Here is a 24643-nt window from a genome sequence, read left to right on the forward strand (position 1 = left end):
CCCAGAAAGGACTGAGCATGGACCTCCCTCAGGTGCTGCAGAAAGAACATTGGGCAGAAGTCTTATTTCACAGAAACCTTGCAGCAGGTAGACCAGGAGGACCCATCCATTGGATGCCTTCTGGCTGCTGCAGCTCACACCTCCAAGCCACAGGTGCCAACCTGGCATTTTCCTCTGAAACACTCAGTACAACTAGGCTGCAGGAAGAGCCAGGGAAAGGGCACAAAGATTATGTTACATGTGTGCCTTCATGACACACTGGAAGAGCCCACTGGGACAATGGTATTATTAGCTGGCAAAGCATTACATTGAGCAAGGTCATCACTCAGCTGGAATGAAGGAAAGAGTGCTCAGCTGATGCTGCAGCCTCATGTTTTCACCTCTTTGTCCCACGCTTACTGCTTCCTTCTGCTGAGTGATCTGATGCACTCAGAAAACAACAGCTGGTGAAGGTTGTGGCACAGCCACAGCAGTGACTGCCTCAGGTGCTACGGAAAACAGACTAAGCAAACTCCTTCTTACTCTTGCCTCTGCAGAGGAAGAAGGTGAATTGGTTGGGATGCATCTTGCTTGCTTTGCTATCCATGCATTATAGAAATGCTGTCCAATCTCATAAGAATTTACCAAGTCACAAGATTTTTTAGGAAAATCTTAGAAACTCTGGCTGGGCTGATGTGCATTTTTTTTTTTCTTTTGTTTTAGCCAGACTATTTACCTCCTCTTTCCCCCTAGGAATAATTTCTTGCCTCCCTTATCCCTGCTGCGGCACAAGACAGCACATCACTGACTATACAACAGCCTGGGCTCTTCTTTCCCCTAGGTCAGGAGACTCAAATCCTGCTGCCACCCCTCCCATGGTGTGACCATCACCAGGTCACCTCCGCTTGCTGCTCCTCCTTCTCCACCCTGTGAATCTGCCTTCCCTTCCTTTTGTACAACACTTAGACCTGCAGGCTCCAGCTTCAGCCGAGGCCTTGGGCTGCCCATATTGTAACAATAAATGATGGCACAAAGTGGAAATCGGTACTGCAGCATAAACTGGAAGGTGCCCCACTGCTCCGACCCCCACTTTGCACCCACTGCTGACTGTATTTGCTTCAGCCAAGACAGTGTGCAAGCAGGAGGTTGTGTTGTTTCTATAGCCTTATTTGTGACTGGCTTGCTTCTGTATGAGGTACCTTTATGTGACAAAATCAAGCTACAGGGGTTTTTCTTCCTTTTAGGCAGGATGTGTAGGAAACACTGTAAAAGCCTGCTCTCTGTTTGCTTGACTTGTAAGATTTGCATGTTCCTTGTTGTGATACCAGGTTACTTTCTAGCCACTTTATCAGGATAGAAACCCATTATTTATTTAGAGACAAACACCAGTGTTGCTCAGTCATTGAAAGCTCATCACAGTTACCAGTGAAACAGTGGCCATAAAGTAACAGAGGATCAAGCAGAATGAAAAGCATGAGAATAGTCAGGCCAAGGAGGATTATAGGCTGAAGCTATGGGTTTGGTTTTAGGGAAGGTTCATGCTCCTTTCTATGTGTCCAAACTTCTTTCCTCTAGACTTTACTCTCTTGGTATTAAGGTCCCAGAGCAAATTCTGGTCCCTTCCAAGTAACTTGCAGTGTAGCCACAAGGTCCACTGGGTTATTGTCTGGCTCTGGCCTGTGCACTGAAGCGGTAAGTTTGCACCAAAGGCTTTTCTGGAGTCACTGCTGGGATTTAACCAGAGAAGAAATGGGTCAATGCTGTCATGTGCTACAGCAGTGGGGACCTGCGACTGATACGGGGCATGCAGGGTGTGTGGGAACTAGGGCCCAGGTTGTGGTGCATAGAAGAGAGGAGCAGAGCTGGGGTGCAGGCTCTGGGTCGAGCTGTCAGTCTGTGTGCTGCAAACAGGTCTCCTCAAGTGAGACTAGCTGAGAAGATAGGCTCAGAAGCTCTCCACGATTGTTGCAGTTAGTTAAATATTATAATGAGTTGTCTGAATGTAAAAGAAGGGGAAAAATAGAAGAGATGGGTTCTTGCTTTCAGCAAGGTTATCTACACCTGCAACATAAAAGCAACAATGGACAAGATCTACAACACGTGTTGGCTTGTGCTGTTGAATTGTTCGGTTTTTTTCCTTCTCTGTGTATCTCAGACATATGTCCAACTCCAGATGGGAGGTATGTTCCTAGCAGGATATGTTTGCTCCATGGTGTTAATTGCTGTGCAAACCCTCAGCTAAATGCCTTTGAAATGGATGGTCCGGAGGTGAGACTGGGGAGTTGGAAGGCAGCTCTGGAGCTGGTGGAAGCTGGCTCTGCATTGGGATGAATCCTCACTGGAGGTGTGCCAGCGTCTAACCCCAGCTGTCTTCACTGCCCACCTATGTAACACCACAATAAATGACACCTCTGCTTGTATGGGCACTTGTGCAACTTAAAACTTGGTGCTGTGGCCTCTCTAGGCATGATAGGCATCTGGGGAGAGATGGGACTGAGGCATATTTGATCCTGCTTCGAGGGCAGAGCCAGGCTGGTTCCCTCCAGGAGTGGAAGGCGGGGACAGCAGAGGCAGGGTGGCAGGGAAGGTGCTGGCACTGGACTGCTAGATGTCCCCAGCTAGGTCCTTGTGAACCGGCCAGTCCATACAAACAGAACGGCTTGAGTTACAGCCACACAGTGCTCACATGGGTAGTTTAACATGAGAAAGGATGTCCAAAACCACTTCACTAAACTTCTGCTGAGCTTTGTCCTAATGCCTGAGGAGCACCAGCCAGTGACACTGTCAGTAACTCAGCAGTGAGGGGTCACTTACTTAGCAACACTCTGGGCAGCCAGTCTTCGTTTTCCTGTGTGTTACTAGGTGAATGATAACAGAAAGCCTGATCCAATTACTGTAGAACAGCACATAAACTAGTTTAACAAAGCCCACAACGTTAACCTTACCCATAGCTATAGCCCTGAACTTCCCAGAAGGTCTGCCTAGGTGTTCAAAGGCCCTTAAGGAAAACTGGTCCCTGCTTCCTTGCAGCAGCTGCTGTGTGGAAGAGAAGCCAGTCTTCTCCTTCCAGGATGGGACTTCCCCCTGGGGACCCTCTCCAACCTTCTTGGGCCCCAACTGGACAATGTGCCTTCAGGCATTTAACTATTATCATTTGATTTATTTGTATATTTCCCTGGAGATGACGCTTTGCTCACCCCAGGATGTTTCAAATCAGTTCTGTTCGTGGTTGCAGCGACGCAGGCTGCAGCCTCGGACACGACGTGCAGAGCTCAGTGTTGCTCAAGGCTACAGCAATCCCTGTCCTCACCAAGGCTGATATGCTGGGCTGAACTATCACAAGTGCACTTTTACCATGCATGACAATGCAGAAAGAGGTCATACAAATCAGTGAAACCTGCCAATGTTTACTTTTTTCTTGTCCCATCAGGTTGGTAATTTGGACTGTACACTTTATCTGTCCTGGCTACATTCAAGTTCCAGTTAAAACTTGTTCTTGAGACACAGCTTGTTGAATCATTATTTTTATCTCTCGGCGTTACAGTTTTACCAAGTTGCTAATCATTAAGAAAATTTAAAAGACCAGGTCATACTTATTAGGTAAATGGCTGCTGCTTTTTAGTTAACATGTGAAATATATCCTCATACTGTGGTTAGCTAATAATGAAATATAATTAATAATCTCTGAGAAAGCATCTTGTCAGCAAGGGTTTTGACAGTGTTTTCCTAATGTGCTGACATGACAGCCATTAAGACTTTTCTGTCGTGTCAGAGAAATGGCTAATGATATCTAGCTTCCCACTCTCTAGGCATAATCTTCAAATTAGTTTGACTTTCCTAATCCAATAAACTGAGGACATTTGGCCCCATTAACACTTTCCACACTAATTTATCACAGATTTTCTGCCTCACTTCAACTTGTTTTTCATCCCTGGGAAGCCCTCCTCTCCACCTCCCCAATCACACAGCTGATGAGGATGAAGGTAACCTCAGTGCTACATATGCAGGGACCCAGTGTTTGAAGTACAATGCATTTTCTGAGGTGCTTGATGTCCTTTTCTTTCACTGGGAGCTGAAGAATTACAAAGCAGGACATCAGGTCTGGATCCAGCAGCACCTGTAAGCGTGAGACTTAATTTAAGGTAACTTTGCCTGTGTTCAAGTGTTTCATTAAATCCTGAAGTAACACTGGCAAATTTTACCTGGAAGCACAGCCTAAATAGCTGTGCTGAGAGGGAATGAATCTCCTCTCCAGCAGTGGCAATAAATTTGGCTGTAGATCAGCAGTTATTAAATTTTACAGGCTCTAGAAATAACTGCAGACCTGACACTTGGGCAGTGCCTTGTGGCTTTGCCTCCATGTATCCTGTTCATGAGAGTGAGTGGCTCTTGTGGCTATGAAAAGAATCATGGCCCCCAGGTCATAGGTGGGATATCCCTGTACTAGCACTGCTGCAGCCCCAGGAGGAGGCAACAGCCGGAGTTACTACATCTTTTCCCTCTTCTTAGTGGAGTCACAGGTGGTTCTCACTAGCTTGGTGTCCCTGCACTGCCACTGCTTGCCTCTGATCTCCAGTGTGTGCCCAGGGTGAATTCCATGGGGAATTCAGGCAGTGTGGCTGTGTACGCACACCTCATCCGATGTTTCTCTGGCTGGGTGGTTGTGTGGAGTACAGAAAGGTTACCTTGAGTGGCCATGAAGCAGATAGAGGCAGTGCTCCAGCAGCCTCTAAGGATCGTCCCAGGGCACACAGCACCTAATAATTGTAGGAACCATCCAGCACCTACGAATCCCTTTCTCAAGGCTGAAGCAAATGCACAATGAGTCACTGGCACTGCACAGGAAGCAGAAGGTGAATGGCAGGATTAAAGCAGTGCCTGGAGCAGCATGGGGTGCCTGCGGCAAGGTCACTGCAGAGGCTCTTTAATGCAGTTCATACTATATAGAGAGACTGTATGTAGGAGCTCAGAGGGTCTGCTGGGCATGACAATGTCCTCTGGATCATCAGTCCTCAGCCTCTCTCATGTTCTCCTGCTTGAGGCTGCACCAGAAGCCAGTGTGAACCCTCACCCCCAACAGGCAGGACACATCAATGGGATGCCAGGTAAGACAGCTGAGCAGCTGAAACAGAGACACTTGTTCAGACTGGAACAGGGTTGTTTACACTGCTTTGCTCATGACCTGTTATTTCTAATCTTGTGACCTGAACCAAGTCCTGATGAATGAGCCTCCCTCTACTTTCCCAGTGCTCACCCAGCGCTGAGGGCACCAAGACTGAGTAAACTGCTCACTGCCGCTCTATGAGTGACCCCCTCTCAGCTAGCAAGCACGACTCTCCTCTGTCCTCCATGCACCCAGGCCACCACCCCTGGGTGTTGCAGGACACGGCTGCCCTGCTTGTTGTTCCCCCCAGAGATGTATCACAGTATTCACAAATAAATATGCTTTGAAGTCATAGAATAATGGAACGGTTAGGGTTGAAAAGGGCCTTAAAGCTCATCCAGGTCCAACCCCCTGCCATGGACAGGGACACCTTCCACTAGACCAGGTTGCTCAAAGCACCATCCAGCCTGGCCTTGTACACTGGCAGGGATGAGGCAGCCACACCTTCTCTGGGCAACCTGTGCCAGTGCCTCAACACTCTCACAGTAAAGAGCTTCTTCCTTTTATCTAACCTAAATCTCCTGTTTAAGAGGAGATTAAATCAAACTCCTGCTGTTGTATAGAGAAGTGAGATAATCACATTAGTACTGCCAAGAAACACACTTTAGAAAATAGATGTTGATCCAGACAAAAGAACGATGCTACAAGCAATAACTGATGGAGCTGATTTCCCTTTTATTTTTTTTTTTTTTGTTATTGAATCTTGAATAAAGGCTGTCTTGAATACATGTTTTGTGTCTTGAAAATAAACAGAATTTACAGCTGCATCTCAGTAAAGAGACTTGATTTACTCCAGAAGATCTCTCAAGTAATCCAAAGTAAATCTGTTAGTCATGGAAAATCAGCCAAATCTATAATCTGGTCCTCAAGGGAAAAAAAAAAAATTGCCAGTAGTGCTTAGCCCCAGCCTGCTCCAGTTTGGGTTCAGATAAAACCCTCACAAATGATTTTATTAGAAGAAAAAAAGTCCTAGGGCACAAGTAATTAGTTCATATATTTGTAGGTAAACAAACACACACTGCACATGTAAAAACACTTAACACAATGCCACAGACTCTGATTATTAGCTGACAGGGAAGAAAAATGGGCAGTTCCCCAGGGTGAAGTGTATCATCTCTAGAGTGGGCTGGGTGAGGCAGCATACACTGAAAACCCTGGTAACAGAAGAGAGCCACCATCTTGACCTGCTGGAGCATTATAAAGGGGCCCCATGTAAATGAAAGCAAACCTTATCTCCTTGGGTACATGCTGTACAATTTGGAGTGGCATCTGTGTAACCCAGGGTGGGACCACAGGCAAACAGATCACACAGGTTAAAATGAATTAAATAAAAGATCCCATGAAGAACCATTTAAAAATGTATGCAACTTACGTAGCAATCCCATTACAACACAGACAAGAAGTTCGGCATCTCAGGGCAGACACCCCAGGACAGCACACTGCAGGCTGTGTTGCTGATGGCAGAGGCCAGCTCTGACAGTGCTGTCACACGCGTCTGGTTTTGGGTGTTTTTCTGTTTCTCTGGTGTTTATAGGTGGTCTCTATGGCACCCCTCAGGGCTGGGCCCATTCACCAGCAGCTTCACAGAAGTGTCTTCTGGTGAATTCGGTTTAACAGCTAAAGTACTGAAGCATCTGACTTGGAGAGTTTTAATAAAATTGGTTATTGTTTGGCCTCGTTTTGCTCAGGATCCATGTCTGGCTCTGTGGCTGCATTCATCACCACAGACCTCTCCTCGGGCAGCGCAGGGAGTGGATGTCAGAGGCTAATGACAGCTGTGCTGTTAGCACTGCGGATAAACTGTAGGGAATGGAGTTCCCCGAGTCTCACATCCATTATGGAAACCGGCTTTCACCACAGCTTCTGAGCAGTTTCAGACCCTTCTGGCTGACTGCTGTGCACTTGCAAAAAGCTCTCCTGATTATTCTGAGAGGGGAAACAACAGCCACACAAATGCGCTGTGTGTGGACAATTAAGTACACCTCACGAGGAAGCCTTATCCCTCCAGGCTTTGGAAACACACATTTCTTTTCCAATGCGTTTAAAACCTAGTTTTGCCGCCCGGAAGCTGCCTGACCGCCCTTGACGGGAACCGGCAGCCGCAGCCGCCCAGGACACAAGATGGCGGGGGCTGTGTGTGGTGGGGACACACAGCGCCGCCTAGCGGCCCAGAGCTACCACACGCCTGCGGTGTGTAGGAGGTGCCTCGCCCCGGCAGCAATGGCGCAGGCACCGCGCGACTGGCGAGAGGGCGCACTGAGCCCAGCGGCTCTCCGTAGGCGAGGGGCGGGGTGAGCGCACGCGGAAGGCACACCCACCACGTGGTCACCTGGAGGGCCGAGGGGGCAGGGCCGGACCCCGCTCCGTGGGAGGTGGGAGGGTACTGGCCAATGAGCGCGTCGGCTGGCGGAAGCGGGAGGGCGGGGCTGGGCGGTGCGCGGTGCGTGCGCTTCCCGCCGCCGCTCCCCGCCGCCTCTTCCCGCCGCCCGCCGCAGTGGTCGGGCGCGTGTGCGCGGCGTCGTGACCCGCCGTGCCTCCGCCCCGCCCGGCACCCCCGAACGGCCCCACAAGGTAAGAAGGGCCGCGCCGCCGCTGGGGGTGCCAGCCCTGGGGGCTGCGCGGTGGTGGCGGCTGGGCCGCGGCGCCGAGGCGACGGGGATTAAGGGGTGAGGCGAGCCTGGGGGCGGGCGCCGCCACTACAGGGGCGGGGAAGGCGGGGGGTGCCCACAAGGGGTTCTGGCATGTGGCGTGGCGCGCGGCGGCTCCCCGCCCGCGGGCACGTGTGTCAGAGCGAGGCGGGCCCATCCCGCCCCGGGGCGCCGCCATCGCGCTGGCCTTCCCCGGGGGGGGGTGGTTGGGGTCCGTCTTCCCCTCGACCCGGCTTTTCCCGCCGGCCGGGCTCCGAGCCATCGCGCTCTCTTTCTTAAGCAGCCCCTGCCTCCAGCCCCCCGCCGCCATGGCCGACGAACTCGACTTCACCACGGGCGATGCCGGCGCCTCCTTCACGTACCCCATGCAGTGCTCGGCGCTGCGGAAGAACGGCTTTGTGGTGCTCAAGGGCCGCCCCTGTAAGATCGTGGAGATGTCCACTTCCAAGACGGGCAAGCACGGCCACGCCAAGGTGAGCGGCCTCGGGCAGGCTCGGCAAGCCTTAGTCTGTTTCAGAGCCCTGCGGCTCCCAGCCCTCGCAGCGGCATCGCGCTCTCACTGCGTGGCTAGCCTAGAGGGGAGGGTGTAGCGTTTCATTTGGCAGCGTTCTGTATTCTGCCTTTGCCATTCTCGCAGCAGTGTCTCGTGTGTGTCTGTGCTCTAGAGCTGGCTCAAGGATGCTCGTTAATGTAACGTGTGAAAGATCGAGGACGGGGTGGGTTGTTTTTTTCTCCCAACTTGTTAAAAAGCTTTAAGGCTGATAGTGATAAAACCTGTTTTTGTAGTGGGGGTAGAGTAAGTTCTGGGAGGGGGGCTGATGAAATCAGTAGGGTGTGGTTGGGTTGTGCTGTTGCTACCCACCAAAGCACTTTGTTGTCTGTCTGGGCTAGTAGACTTTCACTATTGTAGTGCTCAGCTTAAGCACTTGCACTCAATTCAAGCGCTTACTCGAGAAGCTGTGTTCTGTTACGTAATCCAGAGGAGCTCAGCAGACACTCGTTGCCTCTGTGGGCCTGCTCTAGCCCTACTTTGCTGGCTTGCCTTGCTGCTGCTTTGCTTTTTTCAGCACTGAGTGAGGAGTATCTTGCCCCTCCTGTGTCTCAGAAGGGACATTCTTAGCTGCTGGCTTGGGCTGCTGTCCTGCCTAAACAGTTGACTTGTGCAGCTGTACGGAGCTCGGACCAAGGCTAGGCTCTCCCTTCAGTCTTTCAGCAACACTTTATGGTGGGTATAGTGGAGTTTAGAGACAGATCTGCTACAAGCACCAACTAGTGGTATTTATAAGTTTCTGGACCTTGTATGATACATGTAGGTGGGCAAAATACTTAGGATTTATCAAAGCTAGAGTATACCAAGTTCTTGCCAGTATTTTCCTTTCTCCCACCTCTTGCTTTTTTTTATGGCTTATTTTTGATCCAATTTTCTTAAGAAGTGAAGTGGTTGTGAAAGGCTTGAGAAGGCTATGAGCTTGTAATCCAAGCACTAGCTGTAGGGAGCAGCTACTGCTAGCACCAAGGCAGGTGGGAGCTGCTTTAATCTTTGTGCTTGACCACCTCTTCTTTTCCCCTTAATCTTCATGTTGTCACCAACACTGTTGTGTTTCTCAGAACTGGAAGTTAATGTTTTCTTAACCACTGCATACTCTGAGCTCTTAGCTTGCTGCTGTAACACTGCAGACAGCTATGGAAGGTAACAGTGGCTGATCTTCATTCTCATGTAGTGTTCCTACAGTGTGCTGTGAAAAGGTGTGAAAGACCCTCACTTGGTGCTTGGGCTACTTTCATACCACAAGTAAAGGCTCTAGGCAGAAGCTGGTATTACACATGATCTCTTAGAAAACTGTGTGGAACCAGCAATACTGATGGCAGTGGCATCTTCTAGGCATTCTCTAGGACCAGCAGTAACTGATGGTAATTTTCTTCCCTTGTAGGTCCACTTGGTTGGTATTGATATCTTCACTGGCAAAAAATATGAAGATATTTGCCCATCAACTCATAACATGGATGTTCCAAATATCAAGAGGAATGATTACCAGGTGAGTTAACAGTCACTATGTCCTCCCACACATTAAGAGCCTTTATACTCCTAATACCACACATAAACTCTCTTCATCCCAAAACCTGCCTCAATTAATTAAGTACTGTTATCAGAATTAAGGGAACTTGCCTGTATAGATGTGATGTTGCTGAACCCAGCATTTACTGAATTCTTGAAACTCTCAGGCTTACCGATGGAGAGCTCCTTACTGTACTAACCTCATGTTACAGTAGCATTCTTTAGAAATGACAGGTAATAGACAATTCAGAACCGTGATTTTTCTAGTTCGTGTTGTAAGGTCACTTTATTCTTTATGGTACTGGCATCCTTTAGAATTTAGAGAGTTTATCTCTGCTATAACTTAATGTTAGTTAAAGGATAATCAGGATCTTGCTTCAAGTAAATTTGAATCTAAGCATGTATTTATATATATATGTGCTTAGATTCATTTATAATTCTGCCCTTAAACAGAGTAGATGAATTAACAAGACAGTTTAAATTGCATCTGATGCCAATTCTAACTTGCTACAGTGCTTTCTACTCCTTGTATGGAAGCTGGCTTTAGTTGTTCTCAAGTAATTTTGGTGCTCCTAGCTCTGTACTGAAATACATGTATGCAGGGAACTTGACAGACTTCTGTAATGCGTTCTGTGATACGAACAGTTTGCTCTTAAAAGCAGCATGGCTCAGGTTCTCAGTTGTAATGTATCTGCTATCTTCCCATTGTCTTGGGACTAGTTCTGGCCAGGAACTGACATATCAGCATCAGCTGGGACGCTGCAATTCCTTGACAAAGCCAAAGATCACTGTGTTAGCAACTCAGAGCTAATGCTGTTTGAATAAAGTGTGACTAACCTTGTGCTGGGGTTCAGACCTCCCAGGAGATTCTTAATGTTGGTGATCTCTCATTGTTCTTGAGTCCCCACTGCTTCTGAAATTCTTGCTGTTTATCAGGCTTGTCAGGGTTGCTTTGGACTGACAGTTATATCTTCCAAGTTCCCTAACCTGCTCTGTCAAAATAGCTGCTTCCCTTAGCCCAGCCTTTCAGTTAGGCTGAAAACAGCATTGTAAAAGTGGCCCAGAGCTTGGTGGATGTTCCCTAATTTATTCATTAGCCTTTAATGTAAATGATGGTATCCTATTGTACAAATGAAGGTATAGAAGTGTACAGTTGTGTACTTTGTGTGCTTTATAAAAGCAGTGCTGTTCAGTGAACAGCATTTCAGTTACTGGTTTTAATTCATAGATGTAAAAAGCTGAACTCGTGACCTGGAAGCAGGACCTTTTTTAAATCACAAGGATGGGTTTTGCAGCGCGCTATGTACCAAGAAGTAACCAACAGGGTTCTGGTGGTTTTTGATAGCAGACTGGCTTTTGGTACAGTTGCCTTAGATCAGCTCTCTGAACTGTTGTTAAACACTGACTTAAGTTAGGTCCTTAACTGTTACAAACTCAGTACTAAAGAATTAATGTAACAGGTGGAGTTGACTGCATTCTGCTTATCTTCAGGTACTGTCTACTGGTGGCTACTGATGTTAAACTTACTAAAAGTGGAATTCTCTTCACAGCTGATAGGTATTCAGGATGGGTATCTCTCCCTGCTGACAGAAAGTGGTGAAGTTCGTGAAGATCTAAAGTTGCCAGAAGGGGATCTTGGCAAAGAAATAGAAGGAAAATTCAATGCCAATGAAGATGTGCAGGTAATTATAGATGGCAGACAGGATGAGTTATGGTTAATTCCACTTGAGAAATCATACTTTGATATTGACCATTTTTATCTCTGTGAAGGGTGGGTAGAGAAGCAGGGGAATTGGTCCTTTGAGATTCAGAAGGACTTTTTTTTTGTTCTGGTGCACTCAGTATGGCACTGAAGCCTGGCCCAGTTGTCAGTAAGATGATAGGTGTAGCTCTGAAATATCTAGATAAATCCTAACAGTCCTGACCACACAGTGTGGATTGGAGCCCCTAGGCTTTCTTCATTGCAGACAGGTGTAGAGTTTTGTGACATTTCTGGGTAGTCTAATTTGCTATGTTAGCAAACCTGTCTGCAAGTAGCTCTGCAGACTATAGTCTGTGCTGGACCACACTGGTCACTATCTAGGCTCTGTTGCAGGAGCTTGTTTCTCTTCCTTTGTGGTATGAACCTCAAGCTGTTGGCCAAGGCAACATGGCAAAGGGAAGGCAGTAGAAGAGCAAATTGGTAGGAAGGGCAAATACTGTGGAAATCTTTCTAATGGCTGAATTTTTACCAGCTTCAGCTTCTGTTTTTCTTGAGAGATGGGATAGATGTTAAAATATGAAAATCTGTAACTTCCTCTGGCACAGGTTGGAGTTTACTTACTTACCTTGTCTTTTCTTCCAGATATCCGTCATAAGTGCAATGAATGAAGAATGTGCTGTAGCCATAAAGCCTTGCAAATAAACAGGATCACCAGGCTCGGGCAGCTGCTCAGGTCTGGACAAACCACAGATCTATAAATTTGGTTCCTATTGTCACCAAAGCTCTGGCCTTCACAAGCAACCTCATTTCTTTTTTGAATTGTTAAAAAGCAGTGCTGGATTCTGGATTAGTGTTGCAGGCTAACTGGCAGTTTTCAAAATCACTGAGATTTTAATTTCTTAATCGTAACTATTTTAACATTCCTGTGGGTTTCAGCTGTGGATCTGAGAAACCAATCAGGTGTTACTAGTGAATATATTTTTATTTGCTTGAGCAAAACAGTGTTTGTCTGTATGAACAGACAAAATACAGTATTCAGGGGCTTTTAGATAAGCTGGTAGGTATCTAGGATTATAAAGTGACCTAGAGCACAAATAGTATTTTTCTTGACATGTTTAGGTAGAACTGACAATGAAACAATAAAAGTAGCTTTTTTTTTTTCTTTTTTTTTTTTTTCTTTTCTTTTTTTTTTTAATGCTTAAATATTTTGTGGATTGGGACTCTTGCAGAACTGTAGGTGCCAATCGCAACTTTTAGACCAAGAAACTCAAGTGATCAAAAATGCCAGCTGGCTTGACCAAGCCCCAGTGGCCATGTGCAACTTAACTGTATTACCTCTGTTTTCTTCTTTGCCAACTTGTTGGCTTATTTTGATGATAAAATGGTGTCAAAAGCCTACCTGTGGTTTAGGCAGGCAGTTGGAATATTGGGTAGGTGAGACATAGATAGGTCAAGGGGACACAAAGGTGAGAATGGATGTTAAAGCTATGGACTTTCACTCGAGGCCTTTGTCAGACTTGAAAAAATAAAATAGTTCAGTTGCTTTCCTTTATTTTATTTATCTTAAACTATAAAAGGGTGACAAACTCCACGGAAATCTGCTGCAGTGCTTCCAGCTTTAGATTTTAATCTTCAGGTGTAGACCATATTTTTGTAGCACAGGGACCATGTGTTTTCTCAAAAAGTGGGACAAACTGTAGCATCGAGCCTAAACTAAATGCATGTGATTCTTTTTAAAAAATAAAACTATTGTATTTTCAACATATAGACTTGACAGACAATACTGAACAACCATGGCTTAACTATAAAAATAAATAAATTGCTACATAGTTATGAAAGCTAGCTCCCATCCAGGGGCGTTATGAGTCATTGAAACACGCATGCATGCCTCTAGTTAGTAGTTTAATGGGCAAACACAAGGCTTCATAGCAATAGTTAATGGAAGGATAACTAGCCTGTTCCTGTTTAAGGCATTCAACTTGAATTCTAAAACTTGATGACTCTTCATGAGTGGGAAACTCTCTTAGTCTGTGGTTCAGACCTCTCCACAGTTGATAAGACTGCTTCATGAGCTTGCCTTAAGCTTCAGTGGCTGTTGGCTGATTGAGGATAACTTTTAAGCATGTAGCATTTTGCCCTGGATATGTGCTCCATTCACAGTGGGCCATGAGAGTCAGAGGTCATACTGCTGTGAACTGTTTAAAATGTTTTCAGCTTAATAGTGTATACTCTTTAATCCCCAGAGGGCTCATGGCAACTGTCCTGAACTGCCCTGGTACATACTATGGGAGGGCTTAGCAAATCTTGGGGGCCTAATGTAGATGGCAGAAACGTGTTTTCTACAGGCTTCTTGTGACAGGGAGAGCAGTACCAGTGAAGGTAAAGACAGCAATAAATATACTCTGGTAATAAAGCACAGTTACCTGGGACACCTGACAGAAGTAAGAGACTTCCACATGCTCTTGTCTAGCACAATGCACATCGCAGGTGAGCTCTATAAAAATGCCTGGATTGAAATGGCAAAACTGCTTAAAAAACCACCTGTAGATGCAAGAGATTGAGATGCATTCAGAACAGTTTTGACATGCATGCTGAATAGTTAAAGCTAGTCTGTACTGCTCCTTTGTTTCTCCATTGAAAAGGTATCTGAAAGACAGGCTTTGTGGGCTTTGGAGGTGATGGTGAAACCATTGATGATGGTATTGACGGCAAGGTGAGCTGTGTGGGAAGTCATAGGTTGCTATGGCAAACTAATGCAAGTTCTAATGCTATCACTGTATTACAAGTACTTACAATATGCTTGAAAACTGCAAGACTCTGATTTGTCCCTGTTCTGGTAGTGCTTTAGTTTACTTTCATGTGCCTGTCCTCTAAAACCTTGTTGGAAGACAGGTATTTGATGCCACTGGCCCACAGTCTGAGCATTTACTTAACCTGTGAGCTCTCCAGGACAAAGGCTGGATTTTGTCCTGTTCCTACAAGTGAGGTTCTGGTCTCACTGGAGTTTACAGGTACTACAGCAATCTAAAGATAAAGGTTTTATGACCTCCAGCTTGCTGGAAGAGCCGTCCTTGGGACTTACAGATGTCCTTCTATTGCAACCTTCAGTTCTGCAAGATTTAAATGATTAAGTACTTCATTATAGGTTTGTTCTTATACACTTAGTTGTCTTTTGTGAAGCACTTCAAACACTATGGAAGTGCAGAGCATTTGCTTGTCATGCATGAAGTTTCCCATAGTTAGTAATACATAAGCATGAGTTAAGCATAATCTCAAAGTTTCAGTAAGGTTAAAAGTTGTATCTAAATTAGAACATGTATTTGAGGCATTTTTTTCCAAAGTAAGATGTTTCAGTTTACTGTCAGAATTGTTTGCAACAAACTTTGTGATCAATAGTTCATATAGATGCGTATTTTTAAGATCCCTAACCAAATACTTAGGGAAGTTCTCCTTTCATAGCTTTACTTTAAAACAAATCTTACTGATGTACTTGTTCTGTAGTACTGTCTTAACACTTAAATTGTGTCAAAACGGAAAACTAATCTTCTAAAAGCTGATGGCAATTGCTTAGAGTAAAGACTGTGAAACCTAGGAGGTAAAGAAAACTATTCCCACTCCAAATAATGCATTTTTTTAATGGCTCCAATTCTCTGAGTTTCTGCTACCAATTTACAGAATTGGGAAGACTGCAGTGTTTCCTGCCTCAAGTGCTGGCAAATAATACATTAAGATTTCAATAGATCCTTCTAATTTTTGCTTATAATGGTGGTTTTTCAACTAGGCTCTTGCTAGTTGAGCCATGTTCTCAGGGCTGGTTTTTTTTAAGAAGTTAGCTGAATTTTGTTTTGACATAACTGCTTTCAAGCCTCTTGCAGGTTTTTCTAATCCACAGTGTATCCAGAAATGGATGCTCGATCTGTAGTTTCAAAATACAGGTGATTTTACATAATCTGTAAAGAAGTCAAACTTGTTGAAAGTTCAGACTCTTATGGTTACTGCAGGTCAGTCTCACGGAATTCAAAATTCAGTAAATCCCACTTTTTTTTGGTTGAGTAATTAGAATGTAGTTTGTTACAGTAGAACTAAACTTCAGGAGAAAAGGACCTTGTTAAGGATATTTCAAGTATCTCGCTTATACACAGAGAATGCTAACGAAGGCGTAGATCCTGGAGGTTTTGTAGTGGGAGTGTGTTGGAGCATTCTGCAGTCTGGTGCTGTATGCCAAGGTGGGCAGAGGCCTCTCCAGCACCTACAGTCTGGCCCTACAGTATTTGGCATCTGAGAGTAACTTGGTTTGTGAGTTGAAACCCAAATGTTTGCTGTGTATTGCTGTATCGCAGAAAACCCCTGCTGTCCTGTGCTGTATATTTAAGCATTATTGTTCGGTGTGGCTTTCAGAACTCTGGGGAAAGAGGAATGATGGTGATGACTGCTTTTCCTGATGGTGAAAACCAAACCCTGTAACTCGTGTGAGCCGGGAGCAGCAGCCCTGGTGGTTCAAATGTGTGTCTGTTTCGGAAGCTGTATTGTTGTCAACACCATGCCAATGATCAGGGGAAAGATGTATGTTGATTGTTTTGCTCCAGAAATAATAAAGATGTCAGTGCTGTGGGGATCTGGGTGCTGGTTCAGATTGCACGGACTCTGCGGGTTGCTTCAAGGCTGAGTGCGTCTGCAGGCTCCTGCGCTGACCTGGCTGCAGTGAGAACACTGCTGTCAGCTCATGCGTCCGGAGGAGAGGGACGCGGCCAGCGGGTTGTTACGAGAGCAAGAGAACCGCTTGCGTTCCTGTCCTACAGAAATAAAAATCAGAACTCAAACACAGCTGCCTCCTTCATTCGATATCGCCGCCCCGCCGCGGAGACAACATGGCTACCGAGGGCGGGCTCCCGCACCCGGCAGCCTCTGGCAGCGCAGGCGCGCTGCCCCTGTTGCTTGCCTGGTGACGTCACCTCCGGGGCTATAAAGGCGAGGCGAGCAGCGTGTTTCCCCTTTCCTGCGGGAGCGTGGCGCGGTGGTATGGCTCCGGTGAGTGCGGGACCATACCCCGGCAGCGCGGGGCGGGCTGGGCCTGGCTGGGGGGGTTTGATGACCTCGCCGCCGGTGGCGAGTGGACCTGGGGTGAGTGGTGGCCGGCGGGCCCCGGGCCGGGCGAGCCGGCTGCGGCTAGTCCAGCTCTCCAGGCGAAGGCCCTTTGCCGTGTCCCGCGCTGGTAAAAGCTGCTGGTGTGGGTGTTATGGATAATGATGGGTGTTCTTCCGGTGTTTTAGCAAAAGGACAGAAAATCAAAAAAGTCAACCTGGAAGTTTTGCCTTGACTTGACCCATCCTGTGGAAGATGGAATCTTCGATTCAGGGAATTTTGTAAGTCGTGGTTTGCTCATACTCCTGGTGTGCAGTATAATAAAACTTTAGTACGGTACGATAGCTGGATCCCAACTCAAAAGTTACATTATAAATTAGTAAAATCAACGGCAGTCCTTTAAAGTATCGGCACTTTTGAAAGCTTAGTTGTAGTTATAGTTAAGATGGCTTATACCTGTTCATGAATAAAACTATTTTAAATACTGTTTTAGCACGGGGGTGACTTCTTTAATTGCACTCTGTAGAATATTACTGCATTGTAAATACTTGCTATCGGGACATCAGTAAATGGTGATTTTTAATATTGCTGTATGGCTAGGGTCCCTTCCCTAGTTCACACCTAGGGTGCCATTCCCTAGTGTTCTGTTTCTTTAATGTTAAAACAGGAACAGTTCCTAAAGGAGAAGGTTAAGGTCAATGGAAAAACTGGAAACTTGGGCAACAGTGTTCATATTGAACGCCTGAAGAACAAGATCACGGTGACATCCGAGAAGCAGTTTTCTAAAAGGTTGGCATATGTTTCCTTTTGTTGTGTTTGTGATTTTGAACAGTGGTATATTGAACATGATGTGCTTTGGGTACATACAGAGGAGGTGTTGGCTCTGACCTTCGTAGTGCTTGTAAAAGTTTGTGGAAGACATAATTCAAACAGATCTAGCGTTAGATATTAAAAAAACCCTGCTTTTTAAAACTCAGGGCTTGAGTGCAAATTAATACTCTAATATAAGCATAGTAATACAGAGATGCTTTGTATAAGTTGTTAGAAGTGCATGAAGGAAAGATAGGCTTTTAAAAGCCATGCTGAATTCATGGAATGGGTGGCTGTTTCATTACTTACTTTGTTGTATTAAAACGTATGTGTATGCAGTACATGCTGTTGCAAAAGAACCTGTTGAGTCAGATGAAGCGTTAAACTGCTCAGTGTGTTAGGGTGTGCAATGGATGTGTGTGCTGATGGGAGGTTCCTTCCTAATGAGTCATTCCTTCCCTGCAACTCCCTTTCATTTGTTGGTACAGATACACAAGTATCTGTTCTGTTAGACCAAAGTTTAGAACCGCTTCTCAGTGCTTTTGAGTTACTGGCATTGTGCTGTGTAGTCAGAAAGCATCAAATAACAAATTCGTAGGTACCTGGAATGAAAGTACCCTGTTATATATGGTGATTTTTAATGAACAGATATAATGAGCGTGTTCGTCCCCTGCTACAGCCATGTCTTGGGTGGAATGCAGACAGCAGGAAGGGCTGTTAAACAAGAGAGTTGTAACATATAATTACTGGTTTTAAGGTACCTAAAATACCTCACCAAGAAGTACCTCAAGAAGAACAACCTGCGTGACTGGCTTCGTGTTGTTGCATCTGACAAGGAGACCTATGAACTACGCTACTTCCAAATCAGCCAAGATGAAGAAGGATCAGAGTCTGAGGAATAATTGAAGCTTAGCTTTGTACTACATGCTGTGTACAAAAGAACATCTATTTATAAGAACACTTAACTTATTGGTGAATAAAGACTTTGTACCCTGTTTGACAGAGCATGGTTACAGTTTTCTAGCCTTTTTTCGAAGTTCTAATTAAAAACCAGCATGGAGAATCTTTTGATTTGCAGTTTTCTTTACACTGCTAGAAAAATCAGAGCTGCTCAGTGTGGCGTCAAGAGTCCAAGTAGAAAAGGACTGAGCCCTTCAGCCAGTATGAATGTAGGACAGAGACATCAGCGTTTAACCATTTTGGTAAAAATAACACTAGAGCTTCTTGTGAGTGGAAGTACCAGCTCGTTCTGCTAATACATGTGGAGTTAATGATACAATATTTAGTAAAAGTTTAATTCTATTTGTTTAAAAACAGGGTTATGAATTTTTATAGCAATTTTTTATTCTGTGTGATTTATTCAAGTCCTGAATTGGTTGTGGCACAGTGTTGAAGTCTGGCATTAGTAATGCTTTATTTACTTAATATCATAAAGCGAGGATCCATGTAGGCTCTGATACTGAACTTTGAGCTTGAACAAATCTGCTAGTTTAGGCTGAATTGTGCCAACTAAATTGTTTCATTTCCTGGTGATTTTTTAGTAATTATTTCAGCATTGTTTTTGCTGGCAAACCTCTGAGACAGACTGTTTAGAGAGTTACAAAGCACAAAGCAATGCATTGACAGTCGCATGACACCCACTTGCACTACCTAAATCTAAAAATTACAGAAGGGGAGGTGAATGTTAGCAGCAGCCTTAGGGTTTTCTATTTATCAATGTCTGTTCCTGAAGGGTGGCCCAGGGAGAGGAGAGGAGGCAGTAGCGACTTGTGTAATCTTTACCATGTTGATATGTGTCATTTTGCTGTTTCAGAGCTAGCTAAAAGCAGTGAGTCTAACTGGCTGCAAGGCTAAGGGTTATTTCCAAGGTCCTATGTATTGAGCTTTATATGGAAATAAAACACCTGAAGTCCTGGCCTGTGATGTGGAGCACTGGATAATGCCAGAGCACTGCCGTGAAAGTCCCTCTGAGAAAAATCAAGCCGTTTCAAAGCAAAAAATTAAGGTGGTTATGTTCTTCCTGTTCTGGAAGAACAGAAGATTGCTAATGCTTTTAGAAAGTAGTTATGTAATACAATATATATAATAATATATAATATATATAACTATATATAATGCTGCCTGTATTGAGCAGACAGCATTGTTTTCCACAGTAAAGCTACAAATAGTTGAAAACTATCTGTTCTGGTTTTGCTGCACTAAGTTAAGCAAAGGGTATGACTAACAGTTGTATTTCAGAATCCATCCCCACCTGTTTTTATCATAGTTGAGCTTTTATGTGACAATATATCCCGCATGCTAGACTGACACAGCAAAGCTGCTCTGATTAAATGAAACAAGCACAAACAAAATCAGAGCTAATGGGATCATGCTGCCTAGTTGTTCTTCCTCCTAAAGCAGGCTGGCATCTACCCATGTAGTTGTATGGCTCAGCAGATACAGATTGTCTATAGTCAAAAGATAGGAAAACAAGGCCTGGGGTTTCAAGCAAAGCTACTTATTTCATAGCTGGGTTTGGAGGAAAACTGCCAAGGCAGTTGTGCGAGTTGTGTTATTCACTGAGCTTCACTGCAGTGACGATGGAGTCTAGGAATTCCTTTTCTGATGCTTGACAACATTTAAAACTTGAAAAACCAAATTCCAAGTTTCTTGTAAGTGTGGATCCAGAGTGTTTTCATAAATTTAGAAACCTTTTCCTTACTTCCTCTTCAGATAGCAGTCAAGCATCTTTGTTTTATCCCTGTGTTGCCCAAGCTGTGCTAGCTGTATCCTGAGCCCTGTCTGGCTCTATGCTTCTGAGCGTGCAGGCTGTTAGAGGTCTCTCATGCAGTTAGGGATATTGAGTCAGGGGAAGTCAGACAAACTCCGGAAAATTTAGTGATTCTTTCATAATTTTATGTATTTCATAGCTGAAGGGGGCAGGTGTAATGCAGGTGGCAGGCAGGAAACGGACCTTGTTCACATAAAGTAATGAATACAGACTATCCAGATCAGAATTGAAGTGAGCTCTTCTTAGAAGTCAGAGGTCAGCATTTCTCTGATCTTTGGCGGAGTCTAAGTCATTGAGATGGCAGCTCTGCGGTGCAGGGAGCTGCTGGGTACCTTCACTGGGGGTCCTGGAACACCAATTGGTTTTTTTCCAAGTAGAATCTGCTATAAAATAACCAGTTTTGTTCATCTTTGTTCAGAAAGTTTTAAGATCCTGAACAGCCTGCAAACGGACAGGATTGACAGTCAGAATTTTCCATATATAGTGCTGGACAAGAGCTCAGAAAAGCCCTGCTCGGAGGGCTGGGCTCTCCTGATAGCTGCAGAGACACATGCTTCTGTGTCAGCCAGGCCATGAAGCTGCTGGGAAATACAATGCACCCACAGCGTGGCGGCTTCGCAGGAAACCAGGGCTGCTGCAGCGTTCGGTCCCCAGGGCTCCATAGTAACATACTCTGGGTGCTTTAGGATTTCTAAAAGGGATAAGCACAAAATGCAGCAGGAAGGAGTGAGTTATGGACCACCACTCTGCTGCATCTCCACCCAGCTGAGAGCCCTGGTCCACCAAGCCAGCACTTGGATTTGCAGAGGAATAATTATTGCAAAGCACCAATTGCACCGGTAGCACAACAGATGGGCCAAGGCCAGCACCTGCGAGCTCAGGGCTCAGGAGAACAGTGTCACTGTAACTTTTACATGGCTTTAATATAGCAAATTTTTTAAAAATATGTTAAAATATATTAAAAATGTATCTATATTCTCGCCCCTTTAATTTTTCATTTAATGTTTCTCCATTTCATGTAAAATGCTTTCGCTGCTCTCCTCCAAACAAAACAAGTTTATGAGAGACCTCCCACACATGGAAAATCTCAATGTCTAGCAAATAAAAAAAAAAAAGAAACAGAAATTTCTAAGCATAAGAGCTACACGGCTGTTGCCAGAGCAGCAGCACCACCACATAAGCTGCTTATTATGAGCATACAGAGATGTTCTTTTTCTGCACCATCAGTCTCCATCACCCTTACTGCAGCAAAACTATCACTGATTTCCAGTAAAGAAAGAGCAACAAAACCCACAGGATGTCACCAATCATAACCACCACTAATAAAAGGTACTTCTAAATGTCCTTGCATACCTGTATGCTTTCTGTCCTTCTGCCCTTCTGACCTATAGACCCAATGAAAAACAGCTTTCACATGTACCCAAAAGCAGTAGGATCAGAAATAAAGAGGTAAATAATAGCAGGAAATACCTGAAAAATGTTTCGGGGTACTATGTCTACAACAGACTCAGCATGTGGCAGATATTGAAGGAGGCACAGACTCAACGTATTCACATAACATCAGCACAAAGTAATTAGAGACAGAGAGCCCTGTGGAAAAATAATAATAGGTTCAATGTACCCAACAGCAGGAAGCAAGCTTCAGTGGTGGGAGTGATCTGATTATTACACCAAATAAAGATAAAAATACAGAACAATTGTTTCTTTTTAAAGATAAAAAGAAACCCCTAAGATCAGAAATGTGCAGATCAAAAAGGCCTCATGGTATTGAATATCCTCACAATATTGAAAGTAGAGTCTTTGTCCCATGAACTTTAATAGCTATGTCAGATGAAGTGTCTTGTCATGATCCCAGTCCCGTGAGCAAGGGGCTGTGATTGCCATTAGTAGGTAAAGACTGATGCCTGTCACAAGGACCACTCTGAGCAGTTAGATTCATAGGTGCAGAAGCCTTAACTCAGCACAGTGTTGCCAAAGCTGGGAGAAGGAGAAACAGAGAGTAAGTCAGATGCACCAAGGAACCTCCCTGGGACACATGGAAAGACCCTGAGGTGGAAGAAGGTGGCATCAAGACGAGCTGGAGCAGATGTGCACCCCCAGACAAGGCTGGCTGGGGAAACACTTCAGCCATCAGCATGTTACTGCCTGCGATGGCAGGTCCTTCAGGGAGAGCTCATGTGAGCCAGTGCTGCACAGTGTGGTCACCCACCTTTGTGGGCAGCACAGAGCTGCAGGGCTTGGCAGGGATTTCTGTAAGCAACATCCTGTTCCAGCATCTAAATCCAACAGGCATCACCTGCTGCTAGCCTTCAGATTGCTGCCCAGCTGTCCTGCCGACACATGAATACCGACCTAATTCCTGTGGTGCATACATTCTTGGCCGGATGCTGCCATAAAACCACTTCCAGGCTTGCCTTGGCACCTTGGCTGCTATTTGAGCCCTAACTCATACTGAAGCTGCTGCCTGAGAGAAATGCTGTTGCAGAGCACAGACCATAGGTGGGAGGAGCGGCCAGGGCCAAGCGGCTGCCACATGGCCCAAAAACCCTTCAGGCATCTACAACATGGCCCAAATACCCTTCAGGCAGGATGCTGTGAAGCCCTCATAGAGGCAGTTGAGAAGTAGGGGAGTTGTTTCCAAGGGAGGTGTTTTCATGACCCCCTTCAAGTCTGGAAACTGCCCTCAGCAGCTTTTGCCCCTCTATCCCTTTGCTCTGGGGGCAAATAGACTCACAAAGCACCAAAGAGCCACCAGCTGGGAAAGATTTTCCATTGCTGTCCATCCATGCTGGATTTAAACAAGCAATTAAGAGAGAAATGTTTTAAAAGCCTGTTAACAGATATTTTTTTTGTTTTTTAACTAGGTAGTTTAACTTGGGAAGACAGCTCAAACATCCCATCCAACAACAGCGAGCACTAAGCATGATTTAAGTCTTACCTTTGTTACAACGTTCTTGCCATCAGGTTAGGAGTTTGGTTGGGATTTTAAATGGGAACATGGGTCAATGGGCATTTTTTTCACACAGTGACCCAATCACTGCGCCAATGTTCCCCCCACGCTGAATGGGATGCTTTGAGCCAAACCTGCAGGTGCCAAAGCTGACAGCATCAGCATCTTCTTAATTGCTGGCACTAGGTCAGGAAGAAGGAAGATGGCACTAAATAATAAGTACAGTAAGGTGCACAAATAGCAGAATCGAAAACAAGTAACTAAAATGCATCAGTTTGATGCTGAAGGTCAAGATGCTTCAGGGTGCAGCACTGCTGCCAGCTCTGGTGGGAGCCACCCCAGCTGCCCCTCTGCTTCTCAGCAAGGACAGATAATGGGTGTTCAAACATCCCTCTTCCTAGCTCGGTAACATTTCCCAGCAAAGCTGCATTCATCAGTCTTCACCCTTTCAGCTCATTTAGAAAATATTTACACTGGTGGAAGATAACAGCCCTGAGACAGGGGTAGCTTTGCTGACACAGCAGACTGGGAGCTGTAAAGCTTCCAAGCTTCTCCCCAGCAGCTGTTTTGGGACTCTTTCACCTGCCCCAGCCTGGGACACTGAGACCCCTACAAGGGGTAAATACCCTCACCTGGCACTCAGCTGCAGCAGGGCACTGTGGGGCTGGTGGAAATAACTTGCAGAGGGTGGTCAGCAAGGGGCAGCTGAACTGGGGTGATTAGTCTGAAGCCCAAAGCTGAAGGGTTCTGCCATTGCTTCTGGCTGCACAGCACCCACCCCATAGCCCAGGGACCTGTGTTTTTCTCCTCATGCAGGTTTTGGGGCAGATGGTAATATGCCTGAAGCAGGGATCAAATCTTTTCTCTGGACAGCCTCAGGAACAAAGGAGCAGGGATGCCAGTGTAGAGCATCACAGGGAGCATTAACCCTCTGGAAGTGATCGGTGTGCTGCCACATCTTCCACACGGTTGTGATATAAGCGTGTTCCATGAGAAACTATACTGAAAAATACTAATGAAAGCCAACCGCAGGAGCCCCCTCATTACACCATCTTTGCTGTTAAATTTAAATTGCCTCAGTGTTTGCTTTCAGGCCTGCCAGACCCCACTGACTTGACTGACAGGTTACAACTCCATCCCAAGAGGTCTTTGCTAGCAGCGCTGCATTGAAGAAACACAGAAGATCACTAAAATTTGTGGTCTTGGCTCAAAGTCATGAAGCTGAATAATGAATTCTATCTTACTCTTGCATTTAAAGGAGTGGTATTTCCCAACTCTTCTCGGTAGAAGAGTTAGACATTAATTAATTTCTTAAATTAAAGTTTCAGGAAATCATGTAATGGCAAGGGCTGAAGTTTTAAGCTAATACATGGTAAAAGTTGTAGTGGATCTGACCGAAGGTCGTGGACCTCAGTGCCCCAACTTCAGAGGGTGTCAGGAATAGGAGGCAGCATCGGCAGTACCCATCAAACTGCAGCAGCT

The 24643-nt window shown here is 45.4% G+C and overlaps 2 protein-coding genes across 6 annotated transcripts; both read left to right on the plus strand.

The window, feature by feature from the left end:
- The first annotated feature begins 7550 nt into the window (after positions 1-7550).
- Positions 7551-16162, plus strand: EIF5A2 (eukaryotic translation initiation factor 5A2). 4 transcript variants are annotated; one of them, XM_080622680.1, is made up of 6 exons: positions 7551-7714; positions 8075-8264; positions 9723-9827; positions 11398-11529; positions 12192-12282; positions 15948-16162. In XM_080622680.1, the coding sequence occupies exons 2-5, from the start codon at positions 8100-8102 to the stop codon at positions 12249-12251; spliced, it is 462 nt and encodes a 153-aa protein (XP_080478806.1). In that variant the 5' UTR covers positions 7551-7714; positions 8075-8099; the 3' UTR covers positions 12252-12282; positions 15948-16162. The 4 variants fall into 4 exon arrangements, with proteins under 4 accessions (XP_080478806.1, XP_080478807.1, XP_080478805.1 ...); XM_080622681.1 differs by having other exon boundaries at positions 8072-8264; positions 12192-16162; XM_080622679.1 differs by having other exon boundaries at positions 12192-16162.
- Positions 16163-16485: 323 nt separating this feature from the next.
- RPL22L1 (ribosomal protein L22 like 1) lies at positions 16486-18467 on the plus strand. 2 transcript variants are annotated; one of them, XM_080622684.1, is made up of 4 exons: positions 16486-16577; positions 16820-16912; positions 17299-17420; positions 18199-18467. In XM_080622684.1, exons 1-4 carry the CDS (start codon positions 16569-16571, stop codon positions 18341-18343), a joined length of 369 nt encoding a protein of 122 aa, XP_080478810.1. In that variant the 5' UTR covers positions 16486-16568; the 3' UTR covers positions 18344-18467. The 2 variants fall into 2 exon arrangements, with proteins under 2 accessions (XP_080478810.1, XP_080478809.1); XM_080622683.1 differs by having other exon boundaries at positions 16554-16670.
- Positions 18468-24643: the final 6176 nt, after the last annotated feature.

This window comes from Psittacula echo, assembly GCF_963264785.1.
Source record: "Psittacula echo genome assembly, chromosome: 7".
Lineage (NCBI taxonomy): Eukaryota > Metazoa > Chordata > Aves > Psittaciformes > Psittacidae > Psittacula > Psittacula echo.